Source organism: Schistocerca gregaria, chromosome 1, assembly GCF_023897955.1.
Source record: "Schistocerca gregaria isolate iqSchGreg1 chromosome 1, iqSchGreg1.2, whole genome shotgun sequence".
Taxonomy (NCBI): Eukaryota; Metazoa; Arthropoda; class Insecta; order Orthoptera; family Acrididae; genus Schistocerca; species Schistocerca gregaria.
The window spans coordinates 549,720,872-549,747,127 of record NC_064920.1 but is presented as its reverse complement, the minus strand read 5'-3'; the positions used below and the strand labels follow the sequence as shown (position 1 = coordinate 549,747,127).

Below are 26,256 nucleotides of genomic sequence, written 5' to 3'. Positions count from 1 at the left end.
ACTTAACATCTATGCTCATCAGTCCCCTAGAACTTAGAACTACTTAAACCTAATTAACCTAAGGACATCACACAACACCCAGTCATCACGAGGCAGAGAAAATCCCTGACCCCACCAGGAATCGAACCTGGGAACCCGGGCGCGGGAAGCAATGAGCAAAAGGAGGGATTAGTTATTAGGGCACATTCTGATACATGAAAGAATTGTCAGTTCAGTACTGGAGGGAAATATGGAGGGGTAAAAAGTGCATAGGGAGTCCAGGAGACAAGTAAAATAAGCAGATTCTTTTCAGATTAAAGACAACAACAACACCACATTTGTATCATTAAAGTCCTGTTGTTGTTGCACCATTTGCACTGAGCTACTATTTAAGTATTATGTTTGCACTATAATCACTATTCACTAACCAAAATGAGTAAAAATGTAGTAAAATCAGATAAGGCAAAAGGGACTAAATTTAGAAGAGAAAAGAGAACTGAAAATGTAGCGATAATGAAATGTCATAACATGCATGAGTAGCATTTATTGTACTAGTATAAAATATGTTTATTACTTTCTGTGACAGAGGTTTATTTGACTTTGATAGCGCATTTTAGATTTGTGACACACCATCTTATTGTTAGTTCTGTAACTGCCATCCTTTTTTGCATTAAAGTTGGCCAACTTTACATAAATATTTAAATTTAATAGCTTTGATGGAACTGCATTCACACATTCTCATTGCATCAGTGACAGTAGAGGAAAAGTAAAGAAGCAGATGTTAGAGCATTGGTTTTTATATTTTTGCATACTTTCTGATTATGTTTCAGACTCTCCAACAACACAAAACCCACAGAATATTGGTTCTATTCAGTCAGTGAATCTGGACAGCATGTTGCGCCATTCATTTATACCAGATTACACAGTTAGAGCAATTACAGATGTTTTCTACATGCGCCTGAAGCGCTCACTTTATTTGGCTGCTAAGCGTGCCACACTAATGGAGCGTGATAAGACTGAGAGGCAGTCTGAAGATCATTTTGATGATGAAGTGGAGAAGGTATGTATCACTGCTATTAAAATCTGTAATCATTTTGTTGCATTTTATGTTTCTATTCCAGATTACTCAAGTTATTAAATGTTCTGTAATTGCGTTTCATGGTACCCACGTCTAACACTTCTGTTGTTTAGGTAACAAGCTATTCATAGCAATTTCATCCTCATATTTTGAAAATAAAGGAGTAATGTTTATGATACACTGTTTCATTTTAAATCATCATTGCTAATATCAGTGATCATTCCAGTGTTGCTCAGTTAGAAATAAAAGGCATTAATTTTGTTTCTGTTATTGATATCTAGTTACATGTAGAGGTTTTAGTGGATTGAACTTCACTTAGACATTCGTAGCCTGGGCCATTTTCCAGGTACACACTTCAGTAGCAAATATCTGGTTAAACAAAAATGTACTAAAGTTCATCAATGAAAATATGTCTGAGAATTTCCCAAAGGATCCAGATTAATCTTTCACTCGGTGGTGGAATATTTGATTACAAGAAATTTTGTGTGTGTGTGCACAGGTGCACGTTACTGGACTCAAACTTGAAGCCTTCTGCAAGCAGTACTGTGTGTGCCTGATGCAGACCTCCATGCACAGCTCATGACATGCTCTCACAACTTTAATTCTTCAAGTATCCCCCTCGTGCTTTCCAAACTTAAGTCATTCTCCCTTATTCCTTGCTGGGCTAAGACTCCTGGAAGAAAGGATATGTACACTGACTTAGCCACAGCCCTGGCTATATTGGTGGGGTTGTGTTTGTGGCTGAATAGTTCAGTCATCTGGAGTGCTGCCACTGAAAGATCATGCTCAGGGTTAGAGTCCCAGTCTGGTACACACATTTGTCAGGAAGTTTTAATGAAGTAAGGTAAAAAAACTGAGTATCACTCACCTTCAGTGTAAAGTGGTGAGCAACAGAGGAACAACTGGGGTAAAAACTGTTGGTAAAGTGCCAACCTTGTCTTTCATAGCAGAAACAACAGAAAAACTAAAAAATAATTTTAAAAAGTGATAAACGTTCTTAGATGGCACCACTTCGGGTGATGAGCTCACAACGTGAGCTCACAACACCGGCTGCTCACTCAAGGGGGAGGGATGTGACTTTGTTTTTCCTATGTAATGATGGAAAAAGTGGTAGCACCAGTGACATAATCTGAAATAGGTTTCATGAAATGTGTATTTTATTTCATCAGGAAAGTGATAGTGTGTAAGTAACAAGCAGGTTTACCTATTATTTAGCTGAAATGAGTTATATATTTTATTTTATTGACATGCGACATCTATAAACTGTGAGGTTTAAATAACTTAATTCTAGTATGATAGCATGGAACTTTTGTTGGCCTTTATTAAATGAAGTTAATAACTTTCACTATGGCAGTAAAAGTTCTTAATTTTATATAAACTGCAGGAATAATTTTTCCCGAGGGCATGCAACTCTACTGTATTGTTAAATGATCATAATGGCATCATCTTGATTAAAATATTCCAGATGCAAGTTAGTCCCCCATTCTGATCTCCACATGGGGACTACTCAGGACGATGTCATTATTGGGAGAAAGAAAAGTGGTGTTCTACAGATCGGAGCGTGGAATGTGAAATCCCTTAATCTGTCAGGCAGGTTAGAAAATTTAAAAAGGGAAATGCTTGTAGAGGGAATTAGCTAAGTTTGGAGGCAGGAGGAACAGGATTTCTGGTCAGGTGAATACAGGGTTATAAAATCAAATCAAATAGGGGTAATGCGGGAGTAGGTTTAATAATGAATGAGAAAATAAGAATGCAGATAAGCTACAACAAATAGCATAGTGAACACTTTATTGTAGCCGAAACAGAAACAAAGCCCACATCCATCAAAGTAGGAGTAGTCTATGTGCCAACTAGCTCCGCAGATGAAGAAATGCCGTATTTTACTGGAACTGTAGCCAAATGGCATAAGACCTGTATTTCAGATCAGATCCATGCATGTGAGTTCATATCATGTTTTGGAATGTTTTTTGCTCTTTAGCAAGAGAATAAAAATTGTTATGAAATTTATGGATTGTTAACTTGAGATAAAGTAGTTCAATAATAGTGTGTGGTTGGACATCAGGGAGAGGTACTCTTAATAATGAAGTTAACATATTGACACAGTTCTTGTTGAGGCTGAAAGTGCTAAAAAAATGTAATGTAATTTGTGACTGTGTCTCCATAATTTAATTGGTTTTTAGCGATCCTAAAAAGGTCCAGGTATCTGTCAATAGCAGTCCATGGGGTGCATGTTGTCATTTCTTAATACAAATGTGTTTTTGCGTTACAAAAGGCCTGGCACACAAGAAAAGAGACTAATGCTGGAAATATGTTTGTGTGCACAATAAATTCAATTAATGGTCACCTTTACATCCCATTTAAGAGCCCACACTTATTTGACTAAACATATTTCTCAAAATACAAAGGAAAAATGGCATTAGCCCCTAGTGGCCATTGATTTAAATGAAAAGGGAAAGCTGTAAATTTCTCTCCAGATCAGAATTCAAACCCAGCTCTTCTGCTTATTAGGCAGATTTGCAGATCACTGTGCCATCCAGAGACAGTGGTCATCACAACTGCATGGACTACCGTAGCATGCCTCTCATCAGACCCGGATTCTGAACTTACCCACACTATTGATGTAGTGCCCCTTGTCCATTTCCCTCATTACTCATGGCATTTTGCAGATTCCTGTAATAGTTTGAGCTTGGTGTGCATCTGCACTGAAGTTATCAGCTGGTCATCCTCACCTTTAATTATGCATGTGGTGTTTGTTCTGTTGGACATCTCTGAAAGAACAGACACCACATGTACAAAATGTTTCTTCTTATTATCTAGCATGAGATTTCACCGGAGCTCCACCATTTTTGCCCTTTGGTGTACGTGATAACAGTATCGGAGCATAATTATCTAGTTAAAGTTAAAAAAGCAATCACTGCATTGGCTACTTCCTTAGAAATGCAAGTAGTTTCTTGATTTGTTTGAGGTATCATACTTCAAATGAAAAAATATTTTTATATGTGGCATATTTTATTTCAATTTTGATCTCTAAAAGATGATTTGTTTCAGTGAAGTCTCGTGATGCTATAATTAGTGACATATTTTCTGTTCAAAGCTGCTTCACTCTCTGGATGAAGATGACAAAAGCCAGGGACCAATGGACTCTCCTGTATCTAATTATTACTCACAGGTAAGCTTGTACTAAAGGAGGTACTAAAATCTTGGGTCCTGTACTGGTAGTAGAATATTGTATATGAAAGGCAGTGTTTCTTATTTTAATCTTCCCAGACAGTTCTTTGTTAAAGTATGTTCTACTTCAATTCCTAATATTATTTTTCATTATAAAAACAAGTTATTGTCATTAGTTCATATCTGATTTTCATATCAAAAATACTTCTTCCATTTTTAATTTTCTTCATGTGGATCTGAAACCCAGTCATTTGACACAAAGTATTGATCACTACTGCCCAAAAGAAATGTACTAGAAATTTTGAAGCTTAATTTTTACCATCTCAACAAATGAACATAGCAGTTGTCCATCAGTTGAGAGGTGCGGGGGAGCACATTCACAGGCAGTCTTAAATTTTTTCCTACACACAAAAATACCGGACAATAACATATGGATCTATAAAACCTACTTGCCAAGCAGCAGCAGCAGGAGAAAACACTCGTGAAAAAAGGTCTTCTGCTTTTGGCAGAAGAGTTGAAGGTGAAGAAAGTGGGGTCAAGGAAAAGGACTGGAGAAGTTTAGAAAAAACCGTAGCATTCAGAAAAGTCTTTCTGGACCCCAGGTAAGGGAAAACTTAACCTGACAGGATGAGAGGGAAAGAGTCTTCCCTTCTCAAGTGGCATCAAATCGAAAGACTTGCAACAGGCGAACGGTCTACCCGAAAGGAGGCCCTTGTCACACGACATTTCATTTCATCCTGTCCAGTAAGTCTCCCGTGACCCAGAGTCCTTGATGACTTTCTTGAACTCTACTCCTTTTTCTAAAATTCACCAGTCCTTTTCCTTCACCACTCTTCCTTCCCCTTCAACCGTTCTGCCTCTGACAGCTTGCATACCTTTAACCTTTTTTCATGTGTTTTGTCCTGCTGACACTTGGTGAGTAAATTGTTTGGTCTATCCATTAAATTATATTGCCAAAAATTGATTATTTTTAGTGTTAAAGACATTAACATTTGATTAATGAATGATGGAATGGAATGATTTTATGTAATAATAATAATAATAATAATAATAATAATAATAATAATAATAATAATAATAATTTTATTATTATTAACTACCATGAAATAACACACACTTGGAAATATCAAAGTGTAAATTATACTTGATAGTCTTTGAATCTTGGAAATTAAATAATGTGCATGAAGGAGTGGTAACCACTTTAAAAATTATTTTGCGATAGTGGACAGCAAATTACATCCAGTAGGTCATCCAAAGATAATGACTGTCACTGGTTATACATTGTGGCTATGTAGGACAATTGAAGCAACAATTTAAAAAGATCACAAACCAAACGGTTATTAACACTGATTTATACAACCAGTTTTGAGTGAGGATTTGTGATTGAGAGGAGAAAACATGAAATTTATGCTGAGGCTGCAAGAGATGGAACAGAAGAAACACCACCTAGAAAACACTAAGACATACAGAACAATGTAAATAGTGACCACAACTTGCTAAACACTTTAATCACTGAACACTATAATAATATAAACTGTGGGTTTATGACGCACCTTAGCAAAAGGACAATTAGTCTTCAGTAAAGTGTAGACCATACATCAACAAAAATAATCAATGAATGATGGCCACATGGCTGATTTATCAATGAGCTAATATATCAGAAAGAACAGTAGTCACATGGTTCAATATATCAACAAAAATGACAACACAAATCTCATCCAGTGCAATCTCCAATGATCAGTCTTTCCTTCTCATCCCATGCAATAAATCTCCCCTGACCTGGAGCTCTGGGAGTCTTTATTGAACTCTCCCTATTACCTACATCTCACCAGCCCTCTTTTTTTTAACCCTCTTCCTTCTTCTTCAACCCTTGTGCCAGGAGGAAGAGCCACTGGCTCTTGCAGATTTCAGTACCTTTATATCTGTGGTTTTCCTGGTGCCACATGGTGATTAGATTTTTTATATATACAAATTACAGATGATTAAGATCACTTTCTTTAGCTCTTGTGAGTGCATACTGTCCAAGACAAAATCATTACAAAGAAGTTCTACCAAAAGTTTTATCATTATCTTAGTGATCTTTAACAGTGCAAATGATCAGACCAATGGGCAGCAGTCAACTTGGCAGCTCCATTAGTAATCATTATCTGCCTCTGATGCAGGATTTTGTAATTGCATACAGCTTTACTGTGAAGTCCCCATTCTGCAATTTGACATCATATAAGTATTTTGGCAATTACATTAACTGAAAAGTATTAAAACAGATTTGTGTTGAGTCAAGATAAAACAGAATCTGTAAAGCAACATTAAATTACACTGTTCCAAAATATTGTGCTGCAAAAGTGTTTCCAGCAGTGTTTGGACCAATGGAAACAAGTTTTTGCATTATCAGTAACACTGCTCTGAAAGAAATTAGTTAGACCTCAAAATGAATAAATGTATTTACAGCAAATAAAGGATGAATATTTTGTGAATAAATCTGATATTTATTACTTATCAGTTGCAATTACTAAGAGGAATTTTATCATGTGCAGACTGGATTCAAGTACATTACGAACCGTCAGTAGGCATCAGGATGATTCAACAGGTCTTCTACACATCGTTGTCAATGGTGAGAAAGGTGTTGAATGCTATAACCTGCATGTGATTCATTAATGTATGCCTGTTATCACAGATGTGCTGTTAAGAATTTACCCTTGTGTGAGAACTGCTGATCGGACAATGGCTGCTTCGAGTCCTGACTGTCATGAAAGCCACAAGTTTATATGAGCTTAAAGAGACCTTAATTGGTGACTGGTTCTCTGACACATTTTGCAATGAAGCTCAATGGCATTATTACACTGAGTGTCATATAATTTATTAGAGAATTTTCTTTACAATCAAAGCATGTAAAGTGTATCGATAGCTTCAGCATAATGAATTATCTGTTGTTTGTTAATGTCTCTCTGCATGGGAGAGGACAATGATGTCTTTTGTGTGACAGTTTGATATTTTTGTCAATTAAGAATATGAAATCAACATATGAGTCATCAGTCATAATGATTATAAATCCATTTGACTTCACTTCCTAAGCATATTGTAAGTACTTGTGCTCAATGTGTACTTTGTTCCTGATGGCCCATTGGTCTTTTAATATTTGTATATGGGCTTTTCTGATTCGTCTTTTGTGTTAATTTGGTTGCAGTTATCTGATGATGATTACTCAAAATGCATCATAAATATAGTATTAAGTGATAAAGATGTTTCTGAGGACTTACTACATGCCAAGTCTGGATGGCTGCATACCTTACAAATGCAAAGAAGTCAGTTTCGTCTGCTGAGAAGGTTAAGATCATTGTTCCCTACGTCTTATGAGTCACTCATCTTATTTGTTACCTAGCAGAGTAAAACGTGAAAGTATGGATGAAGAAATGAGATGCCGCTTGTAAAGGAAAACCTTAAAGCATTTGGTGACCTACTGCTTGATTTGTTACCAGTTGGTTCAGTCAGTACTAGAATGCTACAAAAATGCTCCATGAACGTAAATATTTATCTTTAGAGAGAAGACAATGATCTGTCTATCAAATGGTGGTGCAGACAATGAGAGAACCAGATTTGTGAAAGACTGCAAAACACTTATATTGACCACAATGTACATCTTGTGGACAGACCAGAACAATTATAGCCTGTACAGACACATACGATCATTTTCCCATCACACTATTTGAATGTGGAACAAGAAAGACAATGAGTAACAATGGCACAAAGTACCCCCATGATGCTTTCTACAGCGGCTTGCAGAGTATGTATCTACATTTAAGTGTAAATGAGATCAGTAGGGAAAGAAAGTCTTTCCTCATGACACTGCACCTGCTCATAAATGTGTATTGACAATGAGAACACAGCAGGATTTACAGTAGTGATTGTCAAAGTCTCCACCATGTGCAGTGTATTTTGCCACCTCTGAATTCCATCTGTTCTCAAATGTAAGCAGATTTTTAATTGGCAAATGTTATAATTCCACTTAATATTCCATAACCTGCCACGTATTGATATTGTGCAGTCCTTCCAGAATGGAATTTCATGGCAGAATCTATTGACTGCAAGAAGTTGGATGAAATGCAGGCCTTTAAGCATAGTGTGTCACAAATAGTTGCAACTTTAATGAACAAAACACAACTTTTACTACCAGACAGAGAAATTACAACATGTTCTTTTTTGACAAATGAGAAACTTTACTAACAACAGCAACTAGGAAAACTATAGATTACTATTCACTGTAAAGATGACACACTGAGTTGCAGGCAGGCACAATGAAAAGACTGTTACACATTATAGCTTTCAGCCAAGCCATCTGGCAGGGCTTGCAGGAATAGAGTCTGCCAGGCCTAGTGACAGGAGGTAGGGGGTGTGGGGGTAGACAGGGGGTGGAAAAAGAGTGAAGCAGGGAAGGGAAAAAGATGAGCAGATACATAAGCAGTAGGAGGCACACAAAAAGAGTGAGGCAAATGTGAAAAGGAAGGAGGTGATAAGGTGAGGGGGCAGAAACTCTTGGGAGATGGGTGTGGGGACTTTAGGTTAATGTTATGTTGAGGCCAGGATAATTTTGGGACTGGTCCAGATGACTTGGGCTGTGAAGCAGCCATTGAAATCAAGAATGTTACCCTCCAGCTGCATGTTGTTCCACAAGATGATCTACTTTGCTCTTGCCCAATCCACCCACCCAGCACTTCCTCCTCTAGTCTTGTCTTACACTTAGCTTACGCCACCGAAGTCCAGGCCACCTGTGAAAGCAGCCATGTTGTATATCATGTCCACAGCAATCATTAAATGGCTTTTTGTGTTGGTATGAGTACCAACCAGCGGTCCACCGGGATAAAAGGCCACCACCAAACTGTTGCCAAGAGCAAAGTGGGCTACCATGTGGCACAACATGCAGCTGAACGTAAATGCTTGATTTCAGTGGCTGCTTCACAACCTAAGCCATCTGGATCCTCCTGTCAGCCACCAGCTTTTCTGAAATGTCCATATGGGAGTTATCCTTACAACATATTTTCCACACCCGAAATTATTTTGGCTTCAGGTTATGGTAACCTACTATCCCCACCCCTCTAACCAACAGTTTCCACCTCTCATCCTATCACCTCCTCCATTTTCACATTTCCTAACCCTCTTTGTATGCTACCCTCTGCAATGTACCTGCCATTTCTTTCCTGTTCCTGTTCCTGCTCCTCTCATTTTCTGGTCCCTATCTTTTCCCCTCACACACCACTTCCCGACACTGCACCTTACAATCTTGAGTCCCTGCACACCCTCCTAGACAGTCCTCTTCTCTCCCCCCACAAGTATCCTGCTATCCCTCCCCCTTTCCTGCCCCACTACAGATTGCTAGTCATGTGACAGTCACATTTTCATTGGAGTTGCCAGTGGAAGTTGCACTAAGCAGTTGGTGGAACACATTTAGTAATACATATACTCCAGTTATTTCATACATATATTTTCCAAGAATGTAGCTGTATGATTACCCTCTAGTAGGAGTGGGATCACATAAAATGAGACATTATTAAAAGAATGGTTAGAAATTGCCAGCTTGTGGAATGAAGTAGGGACAAATCATTCTACTTCTAAGAATGCTGAATGTGAGATACCTGGACTGGATAACTAATGGAAAGGTACAAAGTCAAATATGGAAAAAAGACCTTGTGGCACAATCTCACTAAAAGAAAGGATAGGTTGATAGGACACATCTTGAAATGCCAAAGAATAATTAATGCTGAGAGAGAGAGAGAGAGAGAGAGAGAGAGAGAGAGAGAGAGAGAGAGAGAGAGAGAGAGAGAAAGGGGAGGGGGGGGGGGCAGTCAAATTATAAGAGAATGATCAAGGCATAAACACAATAAGCAGGATGAAATGTATGTAGATTGGATGATAATTGATACTGGTTAGTTAATTCTGTATTCTGTAGACAATTTGCATGATCTGTATTTTATTTATGCTGCTTAAAATATGTGCAATCAACAATCTGATGTAGTTAGGATCTCCCACCCATCATGGCAGTGATATATGGCTTGGTTCCAGGAGTATCAAGTGCAAAGAAACTTCTGCAAGCTTGTCACATTATAGCAGATGCCAAAAAATGTGGGCCAGGCAGTGACACACTGTAGTAATGCTCAAGCTCAAGCAGCAGTAACAAGATTCATCATCTGTAACTGAAAATACATTTTTTAATTTAAAGCTTTGCTTTCAGCCCTTTCAGTTGTTTTGTGTCTAACATCCTACTCCCATAAACATAGCTGCAGTGTCATTATATGCTGCACTGACTGCATTTTCATGATCTGATGAATTCTGTGTATGAAAGGTAAGCATTCACACCCATTCCGAGATTGTAACTGTAACTTAGAACTATTTAAATGTTTTGGAGAGTCAACCACAACAAAAATGGTGTGCCAGATGTGAGACAGGCAAAATACTCTGAGTATAATAATCCCAAATCAAAAGAAGCAGGTGCTGACAGGTGTCACTCTTACAGACCATCAGTTTAGTAAATCATAGTTGCAAAATACTGACACACATTATTTGCAGAAGAATGGAAAAAATGGTAAAAGCCAATCCTCAGGGAAGATGAGTCTGGCTCCAGATAAATGAGGTAGTACTGACACCTAGATTGAAGAAAGGCAAACCTTAATTTATAACACTTCTAAATTTAGAGCAAACTTTTGATAAATGTTCAAGATAGCAGAGAAAAAATACAGAGTGCAAAAAATTACATACAACTTGTACAGAAAACACATTGCAGCTGTAACAGGTGGAAGCACATCAGAGGGAAGCAGTAGTTAAGAAGAGGAAAGATAGTGTTGTAGACTGTATATTGAGCAAGCAACAAATGAAAGCAAGGAGAAATTTGGAAGAGGAATTAAAGTTCTGGGAAAATAACTAAAAACTCTGACAGAATTACAATGTTCTCGCAAATTTCATTAACGGGACAGATAGACTAATAATATGAACATCAACAAAAATAAAAAAGGGTAAACGGAAGCATCCATTTGAAAGGATCCACGCCGTAATTTACCTTGAGTGATTGAGGGGAAAATAGTGAAAGAAACTAAATATGGATGGTTGGACAGAGATTTGAATTTCAGTCCTCATGAGTGCAAAGTCAGTGCATTAATTACTGCACCATCTTTCGGCATATTGTCGTGTGTGGGGGTAAGATTAGTAAGATATGAATTTTGACCTAAATTTAATCTAAATGTGGAGAAAAAATATTTGTGGAAAAATTACCATTTTCTAGAAGAGCGACTGAAACGTGTAAGCTTAACGAATCAACTTGCATGTTCTCATTGTTGCATGAGGTGAATGGTACATGTTGCCAATTAATGGTGCTTGCATATACTTAACTTGTGAAAATCTCTTTGTCTTAATTTAAGTATTTTGTGTATGACCTTTAAACTTTTGAAATGATCCATGAAGGTCAGAAAATTTATGCATGCAATTTCCAGCTTCTTTGTATGTCTGGCATAATGTTTGATTTACTTACTTAATTTAGCAAAAATATCAGGATATTGACCTCAGATTTGAGACTCTGTTCAATAATTTTTATTTAAATCTCTCTTGATTTTCCTGAATCGCAGCAGGTGAAATGCACAATCACCCATATGATAGGGCAAAGCAGATAGTAAAACTCAGCCTTCTTCACTTGAGTAATTTCTCTAATTATCTTGAAAGACTTTAAACTTACCTTTCCTTCTTTTCACTATCATCTTAATTTTATTATTTTTTTTCTTAATCCAGAATAATTTTTCATTATTTACTAGCTGTAGTTCAATGTCTCCTATTACACTAAGCAGTAATTGCTGCATAGTGGAATGGTTGAAAGATGGGGGTATGGGGATGTAGTGTGAGTGCAACTCATCATCTCCGCTATATGGTGAGTAGCAACTTTCTTTCTCTTAATATTGCTATATTCTGTCCTGGATTTTCCATTGTTTGACCTTGTCAACTATACATTGAGTTATAGCCCATTCTCAGACTGGGATGCTGAGAGAAAATGTGGCCACAGATTTATTGAAGGGTCTACAAATGAAATGGTTTCAGAAACTGGGAAACAGAAACTTGAATGGTTGGATATGAATTAAACATTGCTCCTCCCAAATGAAAGTCCATTTTGCTCATCATTGTGCCATCTCTCTTGGTCAGAAATAAATATTTCTTTTGTGGTTGCTGCACTTTGTTTAAACTGCAGTGATGTAGGAATGGATGATAGTCTGGAGTTTCATTGTTACTGTTTACTGTCTGTAACAATGAGGAAAGTTTAGGTTGAAATTATGAGAAATAACACTGAGAAAAATTCCTGTATGTTTGCTATTAGCTGTAATGTTTGATATAATACTTAACAAATCTATATTACATATAGCTGTTTTTTTTTTCTCCTGTTACTTAATATAATTCTCATACTTTATCAGTTTTTAGTGAAGATGTAAATTTTTCATCTGACAGACCGATAAAAGCCTGCTGCAGCAATACATAGCAGAAGCAGAACGTCGCAGGTCAACAGGCAACACACCTGCCCGCAGCCCTCCAAATGGTAGTGCAAAGCCTGTGGAAGAAGTGGAAGGTGAAGTAGCAGTAGAAGGAGAGGAACATGCTGTGCTGCTGCCAGATTCTTCTTCTAAACCTAACTGCCCAGAGTGCTAGCACTTGCCCAAAGGCAGCCCACAAGAAGAGGCTGCCACTCAAACTAAGGTGCATGAGTATGAGGGGGGCTTGTGAATCCAGTAAAGAGTATTGTCGTAAACTATCGAGAGTCCTCATCATGAAAGTTCATATTTCCGGCACAAATTACGATATTCTATCAGTCCATTGCATTAATATTGCATCTGATAGTTCAGTAATTTGATTTGCTATTATTGTGGGGTAAGTGTGGATGATTTGTGTCATTTCATTTAATGTTTATTTGCGGCATTTCAGCTTGTTTGTCCTCCAATTGCCCTACTTCAGCGGTCCTGATGCAGTGTATGAAACTAATCATGTGTGACACTTTATAATCTTTTGGTCATTAAATTACTTAATTCATTTACATTTAGTTAAGGCTCATTTGTTTTTATTAGTTGCCAAATGGACTGTAAAAACAAAGAAAATGAAGGAAAGTGTACACTCTGTATGTTGGTAAGAAATTCAGTAACTCTTCCCACATCTATTGCCTCCATAAGAACTGCCTCAAATTTCATGTAAGTTATGATAAACGTGCATTAGTAACTTTAATTATGTGTACATAATGAGTGTTGGGATGAAAAATAGTTTTTTAAGTGGAGACAAGGAAGAAGAAAACTTAAGAGTATTTTTTAATGCTGTGCTGTTTAGTAGAACCTGGCCCTTTTATACACCCTTTTATTATGGTAATACTGTAATTGTATCACCTCATATGAATCAAGTAAATAATTGAGAAAGTATGCTTCTATATCTGTGTTAATGGCATTTTGTAGACTGTTTGCCTTCATCATAGCATTTTAATAACTTGTTGTAATTCACATGTGTGTTTTAAGAAAGTTACTATTTTACAGTTGTTCATTATTGTGTTTCATTGTTTTTTGTAGTATTTTCTTGTTGCTCGAATGAAAATGGGGGTAACTAATGCAGCAGTTTTGATTGATATAAAATATTTCATGTAACTGTTTTAAAATGGTGAGATGTTTATCAATGTGGTTATCTGTAGATTGTTCCTGTTTTGTGGAATTAACACAACTGAAATGTATAAATTTTTAAGATTTGCTATGTTAACATCTTGTCCAGTTATTTGTCGTGGTGCAATGGGAGATTTGGAACATTTTTCATAGAATGTTGAAATATTTTTTGGTGCCGTGTAACTTGGTGATGTAAGTAGTGAACAGTGCCTAAATAACTTGAAAGATAATAACAAATTATGGACATGCCATATAAAAATCTGGACTCTAAAATGTGAAAAATCAAGTTCCATGTTGAGAGCTGTCACCAGCATATTTATGTTTCATATTTCTTTGATGTCCAAAAATAATTTACTGGTGCATGTGTTACAGAAAGTGTTAGGAATTTTAAAATATAGACTGACATAAATTATCTAGCACAACAAGAGTCCTTCCCATAAATCATCAGAGTCTTCATAATCGAATAAACTAATTCAGTAGTTAAAACAACTTGTAATAACGGGAAAGAAACAAGCAGTATGATGTTATTTTTGTATTAATTATATAAGAATAATAAATGTCTGAGAGGTTTAAAAAGGTACAAAAGTGAAAGCCTATGGTAAGACAGTTTTTGTAGCTGTTGCAGATGTATTTGTATAGTAGCTAAGTTATTGTTTTCATAACATTTTGTCATGTTGCATATGCTGTTGATTTTCACTTACCTTAGACATTATTTGTGTGTCGCTACTGCTTTGGTTGTGTTGAATAAACTAATAATGGTGAACACAGGCTTCACACTGAAGCAATTGAATATGCAGTGCATTCTGTGAGAGTGCTCATATTGCCTGTGCTGAAGCAGCACACTACTTGATAAGAAACTATATGGAACTAACTGAAGCAGTAAGTTTCTTTTACATTCTGAAGATATTTTTAGTTTCTGCCTTGTGATTCAGGCGCAGAAAAGCTTTTGAAAATGTGTATAGCTTTTAGGAAGAGATTATATGTCATTGTTCTTGTTTACTGTATACTATTGTGTGTACAGTTGGTGTGTATTTTAGTATTCAGACAAATGGCAGATATTTTTAAGCAATGTACTAGAATGTTTTCCATAGATGTCAGTACTGTGATATTGTCAACATTTAGCACTTTATATTAAAAAGAAGGGACATAAAGGACCAAAGTTCCAGAAGAAATATGTTATTACCTGACTTAGTGGCATAACCTGGGGTTTGAATATATTCTTATAGTTGTACTTAAATAGAAATATGTGTATGTATTGTAGCTTTAATTTTTATTTATTACTGGTGTACTTAAATATGTTGCTGTTTGATTATATTTCTAATATTTTTTTTGCAAAATAAAACTTGCCAGAGATAATTAATTTTAATTTTTTGTGATTTTAACATCAGTGTACATCACAATCAGTTAGTACATGCAATAAGGCAAGATCACAGAGTAAGTGGGGTTAATATTTATTTGAGATTAATGCTTTATAGACATCAATAGATCAGTGTGCCTCACTAAATGCAACTTTATAATTTGTGACAGGTTATAATACAATGTGGCATACTTTAGGCTCCAAAACGAAAAGCAATTGATATGAATGAAACTTACTTCTCAGGAAAATGAATAATACATGCATAATGCAAAATGTCAAGTTTGTATGGTGTCACGGTTTACTATAAAGGGTTGTAATAGCAACCAACAACATGTTACAATTACTACCTTGTCTTACCTAGGTATGAAACAATATAATCTGTTCCTGTTTTGTATTTCTTCATACAAATTGATGGCACACATTTTATTGTAGTTTATATATTTTTCCGGTTCTAAAAATAACACACTGACATAAAGGATCGATAAAATAGTTGAGCTGTAAGCATCATAGTAATTTTGTAGATTTTCTTGTGTCGTAATACAATCATTCCATTATAAGAAGCAGTATGCTCACTGCATTATACAAGAAAAGTGAACATGATGGTATAGGGTAATTACGGTTACATTTGGAACCTTAAGTCATCAGTTAAAGTGGTTGTTTTGTGTTAACAAAGTATGACACATAATTAACGTAATTCTCAGTTGTGGGAGTATGCAGAAAACCTCTTAGGAACAGATTGCAACTGTAGCAAGAAAGATTCAGTTCTTCTAATAATTTCCGGGTATGCAGCCGGATCCCGTCGACATTCTGCCATGATATTTTGGCCCAGAGACGTCCGGCCATCATCAGGTGAGTACACAACTACTGAAGAGCCCAGGTGCAGTCTCGGTATTTATACCGATTCTCACAGACGTGTTGACATGCGCGGCATGCCGCGCGGCTCACCTGATGATGGCCGGACGTCTCTGGGCCGAAATATCGTGGCAGAATGTCGACGGGATCCGGCTGCATACCCGGAAATTATTAGAAGAACAAATACGCCGGGAAAATTTCAGAAGTCACAGGATTCAGTTGTTTGTCTAGTTTTGTGAGCCATAAATAAAATACACAATGAAGTCAGTAATTAAAGTTGTCAAATTTCTTGTTTACCAGAAGCCAAGTGAAAGGCACATTGTGTGGGTTTACAAAGCTACATTATTGGCTGTCATCAATTTTGCCAACATAGACTAATTTAGCCATGAATATAGGAGGAACCCTGGTACAAAACCAATTTTATAAGCCAAAACTCTATAGGCTGTTGACAAAGAGGGACATAGAACTACTTTTAGTTGGAAACATACAGTGGGTGAAATAATAATGGAGAAACATATGGATTTGGGCATGTACAAGGTGAGACACGTGTGTGTGTGTGTGTGTGTGTGTGTGTGTGTGTGTGTGTGTGTGTGTGTAAATACTGACATGGGCCCGTTACAAAATAAAGAACTTGCACATATTACCAATGTAATGAAAAGGATAGTTGCTACTCACCACATACCGGAGATATTGAGTCACAGATAGGCACGACAAAAAGACTGTCAGGAAATGAGCTTTTGGCCAACATGGCCTTTGTTGGCGCACGCACGCGACCGCGCACACACACACACACACACACACACACACACACACACACACACACACACTCTCTCTCTCTCTCTCTCTCTCTCTCTCTCTCTCTCTCTCTCTCTCTCGTGCCTATCTCCGACTCAGCATCTGCGCTATATGGTGAGTACCTACTATCCTTTTCATACGATTATTACATTCCATCCTGGATTTTCCATTGTTGGAATTATCAGCAGCAAAAAATTCTTCATGAATTTCGGATCTGAATAGTGGATTATAACTTCCTATAAATGAAGGATCATTTTACACGGACAGCAGAGATAGCATGAGTAAGAGAGAGAGATGTGTACACAACTGAATCTGTGGGTAAAACTGGATAAATGTCAATCTGAAACAGCTGAACAGCATACTGCCATCGAAAGAGTCATACTTCCTGTCACATTGATAATGATGAATTGCTTAATGTGATGAAAACACATCAAAAAGGAAAATACAATGAACCCTGACAAAAACTAATTTTTGGAACCATTTTTACATCTCCAAAGTTTTGCATCAAATTCCTGTCATGGCATCTCAGGGATAGTTACAATAGTGATTTGTACTACTGCGGTTTTGCTTAACATCAACAAAATAAATTTCCAACGGAGAAACTAGTATTCTGATGGAGTCTGTCTATAGAAGACAGTATTTTTCGGAGATCGCTGTAGAAGAATATTTAGTGTTAACACTTAGACACATACTGTTAAATAAAGTTTTCATACCAACAGAATAAGGTGATACATTATGTTCATATTAGTAGATCTTTATGGATATTGCAAAACATATTCTGAATAAAATTAAATGACTAATTTAAAATTCTACAGTGTTAAGCTTATAGAACAGATGAGAATGACAAGTGAGCCACTTATCAGAACTCTAAGATAGCAGCAGTTACCACTCGCAGAAAACCATAACACAGAGGAAATAACTACAGTGCTTTTAGAATCATAAGGATACGATAAATGTTCTTATTTGACTCTCAAATATTGGTAAACATTATTTCTTACATGTGAAATTAATATAAAAAGCTTCGTTATTATTGTGGGAAAACTAGCATACAATATTACATTTGGGAAACAGTATTACATTTAATTAACAGTATTACATTGAAAAACAGTATTCTATTTTAAAAAATGCAAAATTTCATGATAAAATATTAAATGTATTGGTGGGCTTCCACTCAGTTCAGTTCACAACTTCAACCAGCTATAGGAATTTAACTATCAACTGGAGGCTAAAACAAGTAAAGAGCTTCTTCAGCTTTCCTGGACCCTCTACTGATTTTACAGAATGTATTATTATTTTTAGTCCTGTTTCAGGGAGCTTTCTAACACTTGGAATATTAAAATCCAACAGCTGTTCAAATAAAATTAAGAGTTGGTTGGAATAAGTTCAAGACATTTAACATTGACAAATACTTCGGTATATATTATGGTTAATTCCATGTAACAGTCATTATCAGGGTAGAACATTCCATGGAAAGTAAAATTAGTATCAAATGATATAGGTCGTCTTATTTAAAAGAATCCCTCAACAATACTAGCTACAGAACTGCTGCTAATATATTATTATAGGATTAATTAATACAAATATAAATAAATAAAATTTTTTTGTACTCCTGTTTCTTCTGCCAAACCTTTCTATTCAGGGCATCCTCCTTGCATACTCCCTGATGCTCCATTATTTTGTTGTGTGATCTTTCCAAGAATGCTATGGTGTGTTGCATTCATGTCTGTAAGCTGGTTTCCAGTCAAAAATTTTCTTTGGCCTCCTATGCAACTGGTGTATTTAAAATATAATTGAATTTACAGTAACCAAAAACAAAAAAAAAACAAAAACACATAGTTAAGCCACTATTGTATTTTCACTGGAATAGAAGCCCAGGTGCAGCTGTTTCTATGTTGTTTCGTTGTTCTAAAAGAGAGAACTTTGGATTCTGGTCAGACATCCAACAGTCAGGTTGTACGTCTTTCTCATTCTTTTTTGGAGACTGTTCTCGTGAACATCTTTCTTTTACTTAGTGAACACTCCGCTTCGTTTCATCTTTATTTTGCTCATGTTTAGGTTCTTCATTTTTATTTCTCTCATTTTTATGTTGTCTTGCTCAACATTTCCTCTTCACTAGTTTCATTTGATGGAACATTGATTTCAGATGCAGCAGACTGATTATCTGCCTTGTTCTTTATAGCCATCTAATCAATTTTGAAGGTTGTCACTTACAAACACTGTCTCTGTCTGTGTACAAGCTGGTTCAATCACTTCTGAAAGAAGACATTGCTTTGCTTCTTCTGTAATGACAGCAACAGTTCTTATCCTCTATCTCTCTTACGTGGAGAGCTATCAGTAACAGTTAGAACTTACATCTGTACTTAAAGCTCTAGATTAACTGCAAGTTTTATACCTGTGCTTGTACTTTTGCACTTTTCTCACTCAAATTCCACAGGTGTCTGATAAAACTTCAGTACATACAGTAACTCGATTAGAATTCAAGAAACTCAAGTCAGATACATCATGGATGCTGCTTTTTACAAGACCTGTGTTGAAGGTGTGAGCACAGCTGTTGCAATATTGTTCTCCAGATTCTGACAAATTTCTATTCTTTTCTCAACTCCTCACTGACACCAGTAGTATGAATTTTTTCTGCTCCTTAGAGCTCTTCTTTAGCTATTAATACTTCCAGGGGCTGTATTGCTACTACCTATATTCATTACTTTTCTCTGACTAACGTTGCCAAATGGTTTGTCATGTTCTTCTCACAATATCTGGTTTTTAGCTTTTACCACATTGGCTGCCACACACATATTGATGGATATTTCACCACGAGGTCATCATGCAGGAGGTTTTGCTATGGCTGCCAATGGGCATAAGGTGTCACGCATAACACTCTGTTGCGGCTTCCAGTGGCCTTGTGGTGGTAAACATGTTAAGTCATGTTCATCACCCATTTTATCCTCAGAAAATACCTGTGCATTGTGTCCTTGTTGAGAAACTGTTACTACATGAAGATGCACAGATTACTTACGCAAAAATTCTCATTTTTGTTGAGGCTTCAGCAACAAAGTGCCACTCTCCTACTATTCTAAGGTATTCTTACTAGTGAGTAAAGTGATACCTTTGCTCGTCTGCTGTTTGGCAACATTTACCCTGTTACCATCAAGTATTTTTGTTGAATCAGTCTGTAACTACCTGAAACAGGTTCACTGTCATTAACAGACTAATTCTTGCTGGTGATTTTTAAAGCCTTTTTAGTTTTAAGTGAGGAAACAGTGCCAGGTGAACCAAGCAGACTGGCTTTAATCAATCCAACCAGTTCAGGTATCTTCAAAGCAGCAGGAAACTACTTTAATTCACCATTGACCTTTTGATTAGTAACAGTCTGTTTCCTGTCCCTGTGAGTGGTAGGCAAAACAAGAATGTGTAATGAGGAGAAGAAACCAATTCCTTTTGTTCAAATACCTCTATTGGTTTTACAGTCTCTACTGCAGGTTTGGATTTAAATTCTTCACTCATCTTTGAATCTGTAATGGTAACCTCCTGTCCCCACAGAATCCTATGTGATGAAGTACTGTCAGAGAAGGCTATTAAATAATTACACAGTGACAACTTGTTTCATGAGATTTGCAAGTTGTACTGGACCTTTCTAATGCAGTGTTCTTACTGCAGAAGTCCGGGACTTTGCAGAAAACTACCTATGTTATTTATTTATCGTCATTATTCATCAGTTCTGTACATTCCCATTAATTTATATCTTCCTATTTCTTCTTTGTCTTTGTACATGTATGAAGTGAGGAAACTTGACATTAGAGTGCCAGCCTTCATGTATTGATTTAAATAAAAAATATTTCATTTGATGGTAAAGTGTAAGTATGATAATGTGGCAGGATTATCACGACCACTCATACAATTCATAACTTCGGCACTGCTTTCAGAAGTTTGTACAAATGAAAATAAATAATACTTTCTAATTTCTGATATTTTATTTCAAATGAAACTGTGCATGTTCTGTCTAGTTTCATCATTTTGCAATGGATTCAGAAGTTCAAGATAAAAAATAAATCTTTGTCATTGTAGGTCAAAATGTTTGTAGATTGCTTATTAATATGAAGAGATTTAATTCATAGTGATTGTTGTTGTTATTCATGAGTGGAGAAGAGTTAATACATGTCCATAAATTTGTGAGAGTTGATTGATTTATACCTTCATATGACAGAAGTTTTGAAGCTATCTGAAACAATGACAACGAAACATACTAATGATAATTGTATACAACAGAGGTTATTTTGCTAGAAAATACTAGTGTGTGTAAGAAATATGTACTAATTTCCTGAGGAAGGAAAAGCTATGTAGTGATATATTCATGTTACCCAATTTTTCATCTTGTAAAGTACATAAATTTTGTAAGTAATTTGTCTTCCGGCATTTCTCTGTAAGAGAAGTAACATATAATTAAATGAATTAAATATATTATGTTTTAAAATTTATTTAGTCAGATGATACTCAGTTCAACAATGAGCGAACGTCATTGATGTTCTGTAGGCAGTGAGAATAAGTCATGTGTCAATTGTCAGTTGTTTGATATCTTTGTAAAATGATGCATGAAATAATTTGTTGTTGAGGCCTATTATTAAACACACATTTGTACATAAGTGACCTAGTTTCATAATTCTTCCATTATTGTAAATAATATTTTAGTTTCCTTAGCTCTTCATATTCAAATTTTTTACGTTTATTTGTCCAGTGTAGACATTATAGTGGTGTTTATCATTTCCAGACATTGCCTAACATATACATACATATTGATTCTGCAATTCTCTCAGTACAAAGAAAAATTTTCTAAGCTGTATTGTACCCAACGCATATAGCATTTTGCTTTTCATTCAGTTTAGTACTTCTGGATTGCTAATACAAATAGGAGCTGTTTAAAGAATGTCTTCATCTGCTTATTATTCTGACATGTTTGATAATACATTTATGATGCTTCATTGTATAAATGAAGTTACTGAATACTCTGTAGCTTATAAACTAGTTGACTGACACTGAAGGCAAATACACTGTCAGGCCACAACAGTAGTAACAGAATGTCGTGTGCTAGTAATAATTGCAGCCTTTTCTTTGCCATTAGACAGTACTTGTTTCTACACGTCACAGTTCATTCCGTAATATTATGGATTATTTCATTACTTTTTCAGCTGGATTTTAATTCTGTTACTAACAGCTATGCATGCTGAGAAACAAAATAGCTGAATTTTGTTTTGTTCATTGTTTTATGAATGTCTCACTAAAAGACAGAGTTTGGCAGTACTTAAAGAAATGAAGCTTGGTATAAAATCATTATCTTCCCTATTAGAATCAGGGCAGTGAATTACTATATGAACGTCACAGTATTATGTAACCTTAAATAAGTCTAAGGTTAAAAATAATCACAAATATGCCCAGCTATTTCTTTATTTTGTAGTTATTTACAACTTTTCAGTTTTATATAGTTATTTTCCATAGTTAGCGTTATGTTTACCTTACAATTTCACAGAGCAAGAATAAATTGTGAAAGAGAGTTTTATATATGCTTCATTCTTTGACGGCAATTGTCTGTAATTATCATCAGATTCATGAGAACACTGTCATTTGCTGGGATTAATAAGACATACAAAATTATTAAACATCATTCTGTATTCATTACATTTATACCCTAAAATGTTCTTAGAATGCAAGTGATTGTTATTTAGCCAAACATAGCTTCCTCATATGTTGTACAAGAAAAGCAGTATACTTCATACTCTTGGTTGTTGTAATGATCACAGTTGCTCTTCACCTAAAACATTGAACTGCTTCAAATATTCACATAAATCTTGGAATACTGTTTTTTGCCCAGTAAACTGACTGCTTAGTGGTGTATAATGCTTCAACGAACTTGGGTAACAGATTATTGGTGATTGCCACAATCACAATATTAGATACGGTTGTTGACTTCGCATCCTAGCTTAAGATTCTGAGTGGGATTCTTTATTCTGACAAACATTTTAACACTCTCTCAACACATACAAACCAAGAAATTGGGGAACTTTACAAATTAGAAACATGTCTGTAAATTATTTATGTATCTACATCCTAGGAAATAAATTTCATGTTAACTGCATGGTTGGTAGCAATATTGATTTTAAATATGCGTCTATTCTTACAGCCCATAGAATGCACATGTCGAAAAATAAATCTCAACGTTGTCATGCAGATATTAATGGGTATCTACCTAGTGTTACTGCAGATGTAATATGAGGAAATTGGAGTGACTACATACACCAAAAAGTGGGTTAAGTTCTGTGCCAAAGACCTCAGTGCCGGCTGAAATTTACGGGCTGTTTGAGTTCTCTTCTTCAATAACAGTCTTGGAATCATAAAAGATAGCCCTGATGGTCTTTGAGGCCCCAACAGGAATTGTTTTAAACTTCATTAAGCAATTAGTGGGGGCCACTAATAATACATAGTAGAAATAACTGGATGTGGAGTTTCTCAAGATAGATCTCATCTGAAACACTTCTGATTGAGGAAACCTCAAGTTACTGATGTCCAGCTTCAGTTCACCCCCACAGTAACATTCCCAAAAAGAACAGGAGGTCATCATGTAACAGCAACTGCAAATTTATTATTTAATTTGAATTTCTTTACTGAAATAGATGAGTCCCTTAACAAATGGTTTATTTGATTGTGTTTGTCAAATGGCAACACCAAAGCATTCTCATAAGTCAGGTTTAACTAAGAAAGGAAAAGGAGAATTTCACAGAATCAAAAATGCTGTCTCAGTTACGATATTTCAGGTAGAATTTACAAGATGAAAAAATGTAGAAAAGTTTACCAAGGGTGCAGTAGATGAGAATTTTTTTTCTAAAAGTATTTGTACAATGTATACAATTGTCCTTTACTGTAGTCAGTGGCAATTACAATGAAAGCTTTGGGAAAGGGTGGCTAACATCTGAGATCCAAATATCTTGTGCCAGGAAGAGATCTTTATTTAACACAGAGGACTAGCTCTAATCAAGGCCCACAAGCAGTATTGCAAAAGCCTTCAGTGTTTCACCAAAAGGAAGAAAACCATGTAACTACAAAGAAAAATTCAAAATTCAAAATTCTAAGAACAAGGCAAGGACAATTTGGAGTGATATTACCTATCAAGCACGAAAGAAATAAACACAGTAAGACAAGCGGTACCCAACTCTAAGATGGCAATAGCACTGGGACAGTCATATGAAATTCAGATCAATGGCTACTAAATTCAGTGACCGACACTGGATCAAAACATGGGAACAAATAAGTCCACTTCCAGATGTTCTGCTGAGTCGCTGTTTCCATTTTGGGCGCAATATCTCAAAGACTGACCCATCCATCTGCAAATTTTTCTGTTATGTGTACTTACTGCCTGGACCCCATGTAGACATAACAGCAAAACTTGCAGCACCTGAAGAAGATGGCTGGTTGGCCCTCAGCACATTGTGCATAAAATGGAAAAAAGGACTTGACAACACACCTGGAAGCACATTAATCAATCGTGCCAAGAAAACCTGAGAGACTGAAAAATGGTCTGTTAAAAGTGCATCTGTTAGTCTTTATTAGACAGGCAATGCATTCTCCACTAGCAAACATCAGCTTTAAAGTGATACAAAAAAAAAGTCATTGAAAAACAGCAGTTCCTCTGGCTATGATAGGACCTCAACTACAGTACTAAAATCTCTTCTTATTTGGTTGTGCCACCCTTGAGTTACCTTTGTAACCAGTTGATGAGTCAAAGGGTATTTCCTGAAAGACTAAAGTATGCTGTAATAAAGCCTATTCATAAATGTGGATCTAAGCAAGTGATGTTTGATTACAGATCCACTACCTTCCTTCCCTTGTTCTCAAATTTTTTAAGAAGATAGCTTACAGTGGAGTACCATCTTTTTGAGAATAATGCAGAAACAGCAGCTCAGTTTGCCTTCCTTGAAGGATTCCTTATTGAGAGTGCAGTATACATATGGTCATGTGAACTCAATTCTAGCACAACTACACAAGAAAGCTCTCCTTTATGACAGGACTTACAAAACATGATGTGTGAATGAACAAACAAACAAATTGACTAGATGCGGTCAAAAACCTAATTTCATTTTTAGCTCTTTTTCACAAAGTATAAATTACAAATGTCAGGAAAATTTGTTTCACGCAAATATTTTTTTATAGTTCTGAGTTGTGTTTAATTTCGATGTTCAAGTACAGCAAGCAAGCAAGGCTCTGCATTCTGGCTGTGATGGCCCAGTTGGACCCATCCGACCACTGTGTCGCTTGATGTGGTAGGTGTGACTCAACGTGATTCTCTACATCCTTCTGTGGAATCAGTGCGTGAATTATTTTAGAACACAAATGAACACTCAATACATTTATATGGAAGAGTACCCTAAAATAAAAATATGTTCTAAAGAATCAACATGGAAGCGTGGTTTTGGCACATTGCAGTGCTACAAAACTTTGGTGTTATATAAGTAAATAGTTGTGAATTATGTGATGGAGGCCCTTATAAAGACAAGAAATCAGAGTAAGCATAAAAAGTTGGAGGGGGGACGACAAAAATGAATAGGCTGTGAGGGGATATGAAAAGTCTCGAGCTTGTTTTCCATAACTGCAAATAATGTTTTAGCATGTTTTGATTACATAAACAAACAGCGTAAGTGATTATTTGCATGTGTGACACTCTATTCAATGGAGGAAGCACAGTACCTTGTAACATCAAAAAGTCATCTTCAATGAAAAAGAGACAGGAAATCACACACACAAACATCACCAAAAATATTCAAGTAAACAAATGCATTTGAAAATGAGAATAAATTCTCAAAATGCATTGTGCTAAGCATGAAAAAATAAGTAACTGATGCAGTTTTTCACTATTTAAATCATGAATGACACAGTTGGCAAGGTGTCTTAAAACACTCACTGTAATGAACAAAAACAACTAATATTGCTTGCTTCAATCTGTGAGGATAGTAGCTTCAATGATAGTATTTTGCATAATTTCAATTTGCAATTGGGTATGACTACAAAGTTTTAGTTCATTCCCAGTTTTATTGTAAAACAATTGTGAAGAAGAAAACAAAACAGTACATAGTTGTGTACACAATTTTTGTGTAAAATTATGTATAAGGACAAAGAATACATATGGGAGAAACAATTTTTTGTGATAGTTAAAATGCCACGCTATTGTAGTTAAAACTGACTGCGAGAAAGAAACCCACAATTTTCACAGCACAGCACAGCATTTTCTTTCTCGTAGTTGGTTTTAATACAAGATGTCAACATTGTTGTTTAAGAAAATGTATAGCTTACATTCATCTGAACATTTATTAGAGTAATGTGTGAAAATTCCA

The 26,256-nt window shown here is 36.0% G+C and overlaps 1 protein-coding gene across 3 annotated transcripts in view; it reads left to right on the top strand.

Moving 5' to 3' along the window:
* LOC126356038 (unextended protein-like) overlaps positions 1-15,247 on the top strand; it is a 482,388-nt gene extending 467,141 nt beyond the window's left edge. For 2 of the 3 annotated variants that reach the window (XM_050006719.1, XM_050006735.1), the window contains exons 11-13: positions 810-1,039; positions 4,152-4,226; positions 12,698-15,247. In XM_050006719.1, the coding sequence (XP_049862676.1) occupies positions 810-1,039; positions 4,152-4,226; positions 12,698-12,895 (503 nt within the window). In that variant the 3' untranslated portion in view covers positions 12,896-15,247. Of the gene's footprint in view, positions 1-809; positions 1,040-4,151; positions 4,227-6,759; positions 6,837-12,697 lie in introns of all 3 variants that reach the window. The other variant, XM_050006726.1, reaches the window with a different exon arrangement.
* Positions 15,248-26,256: the final 11,009 nt, after the last annotated feature.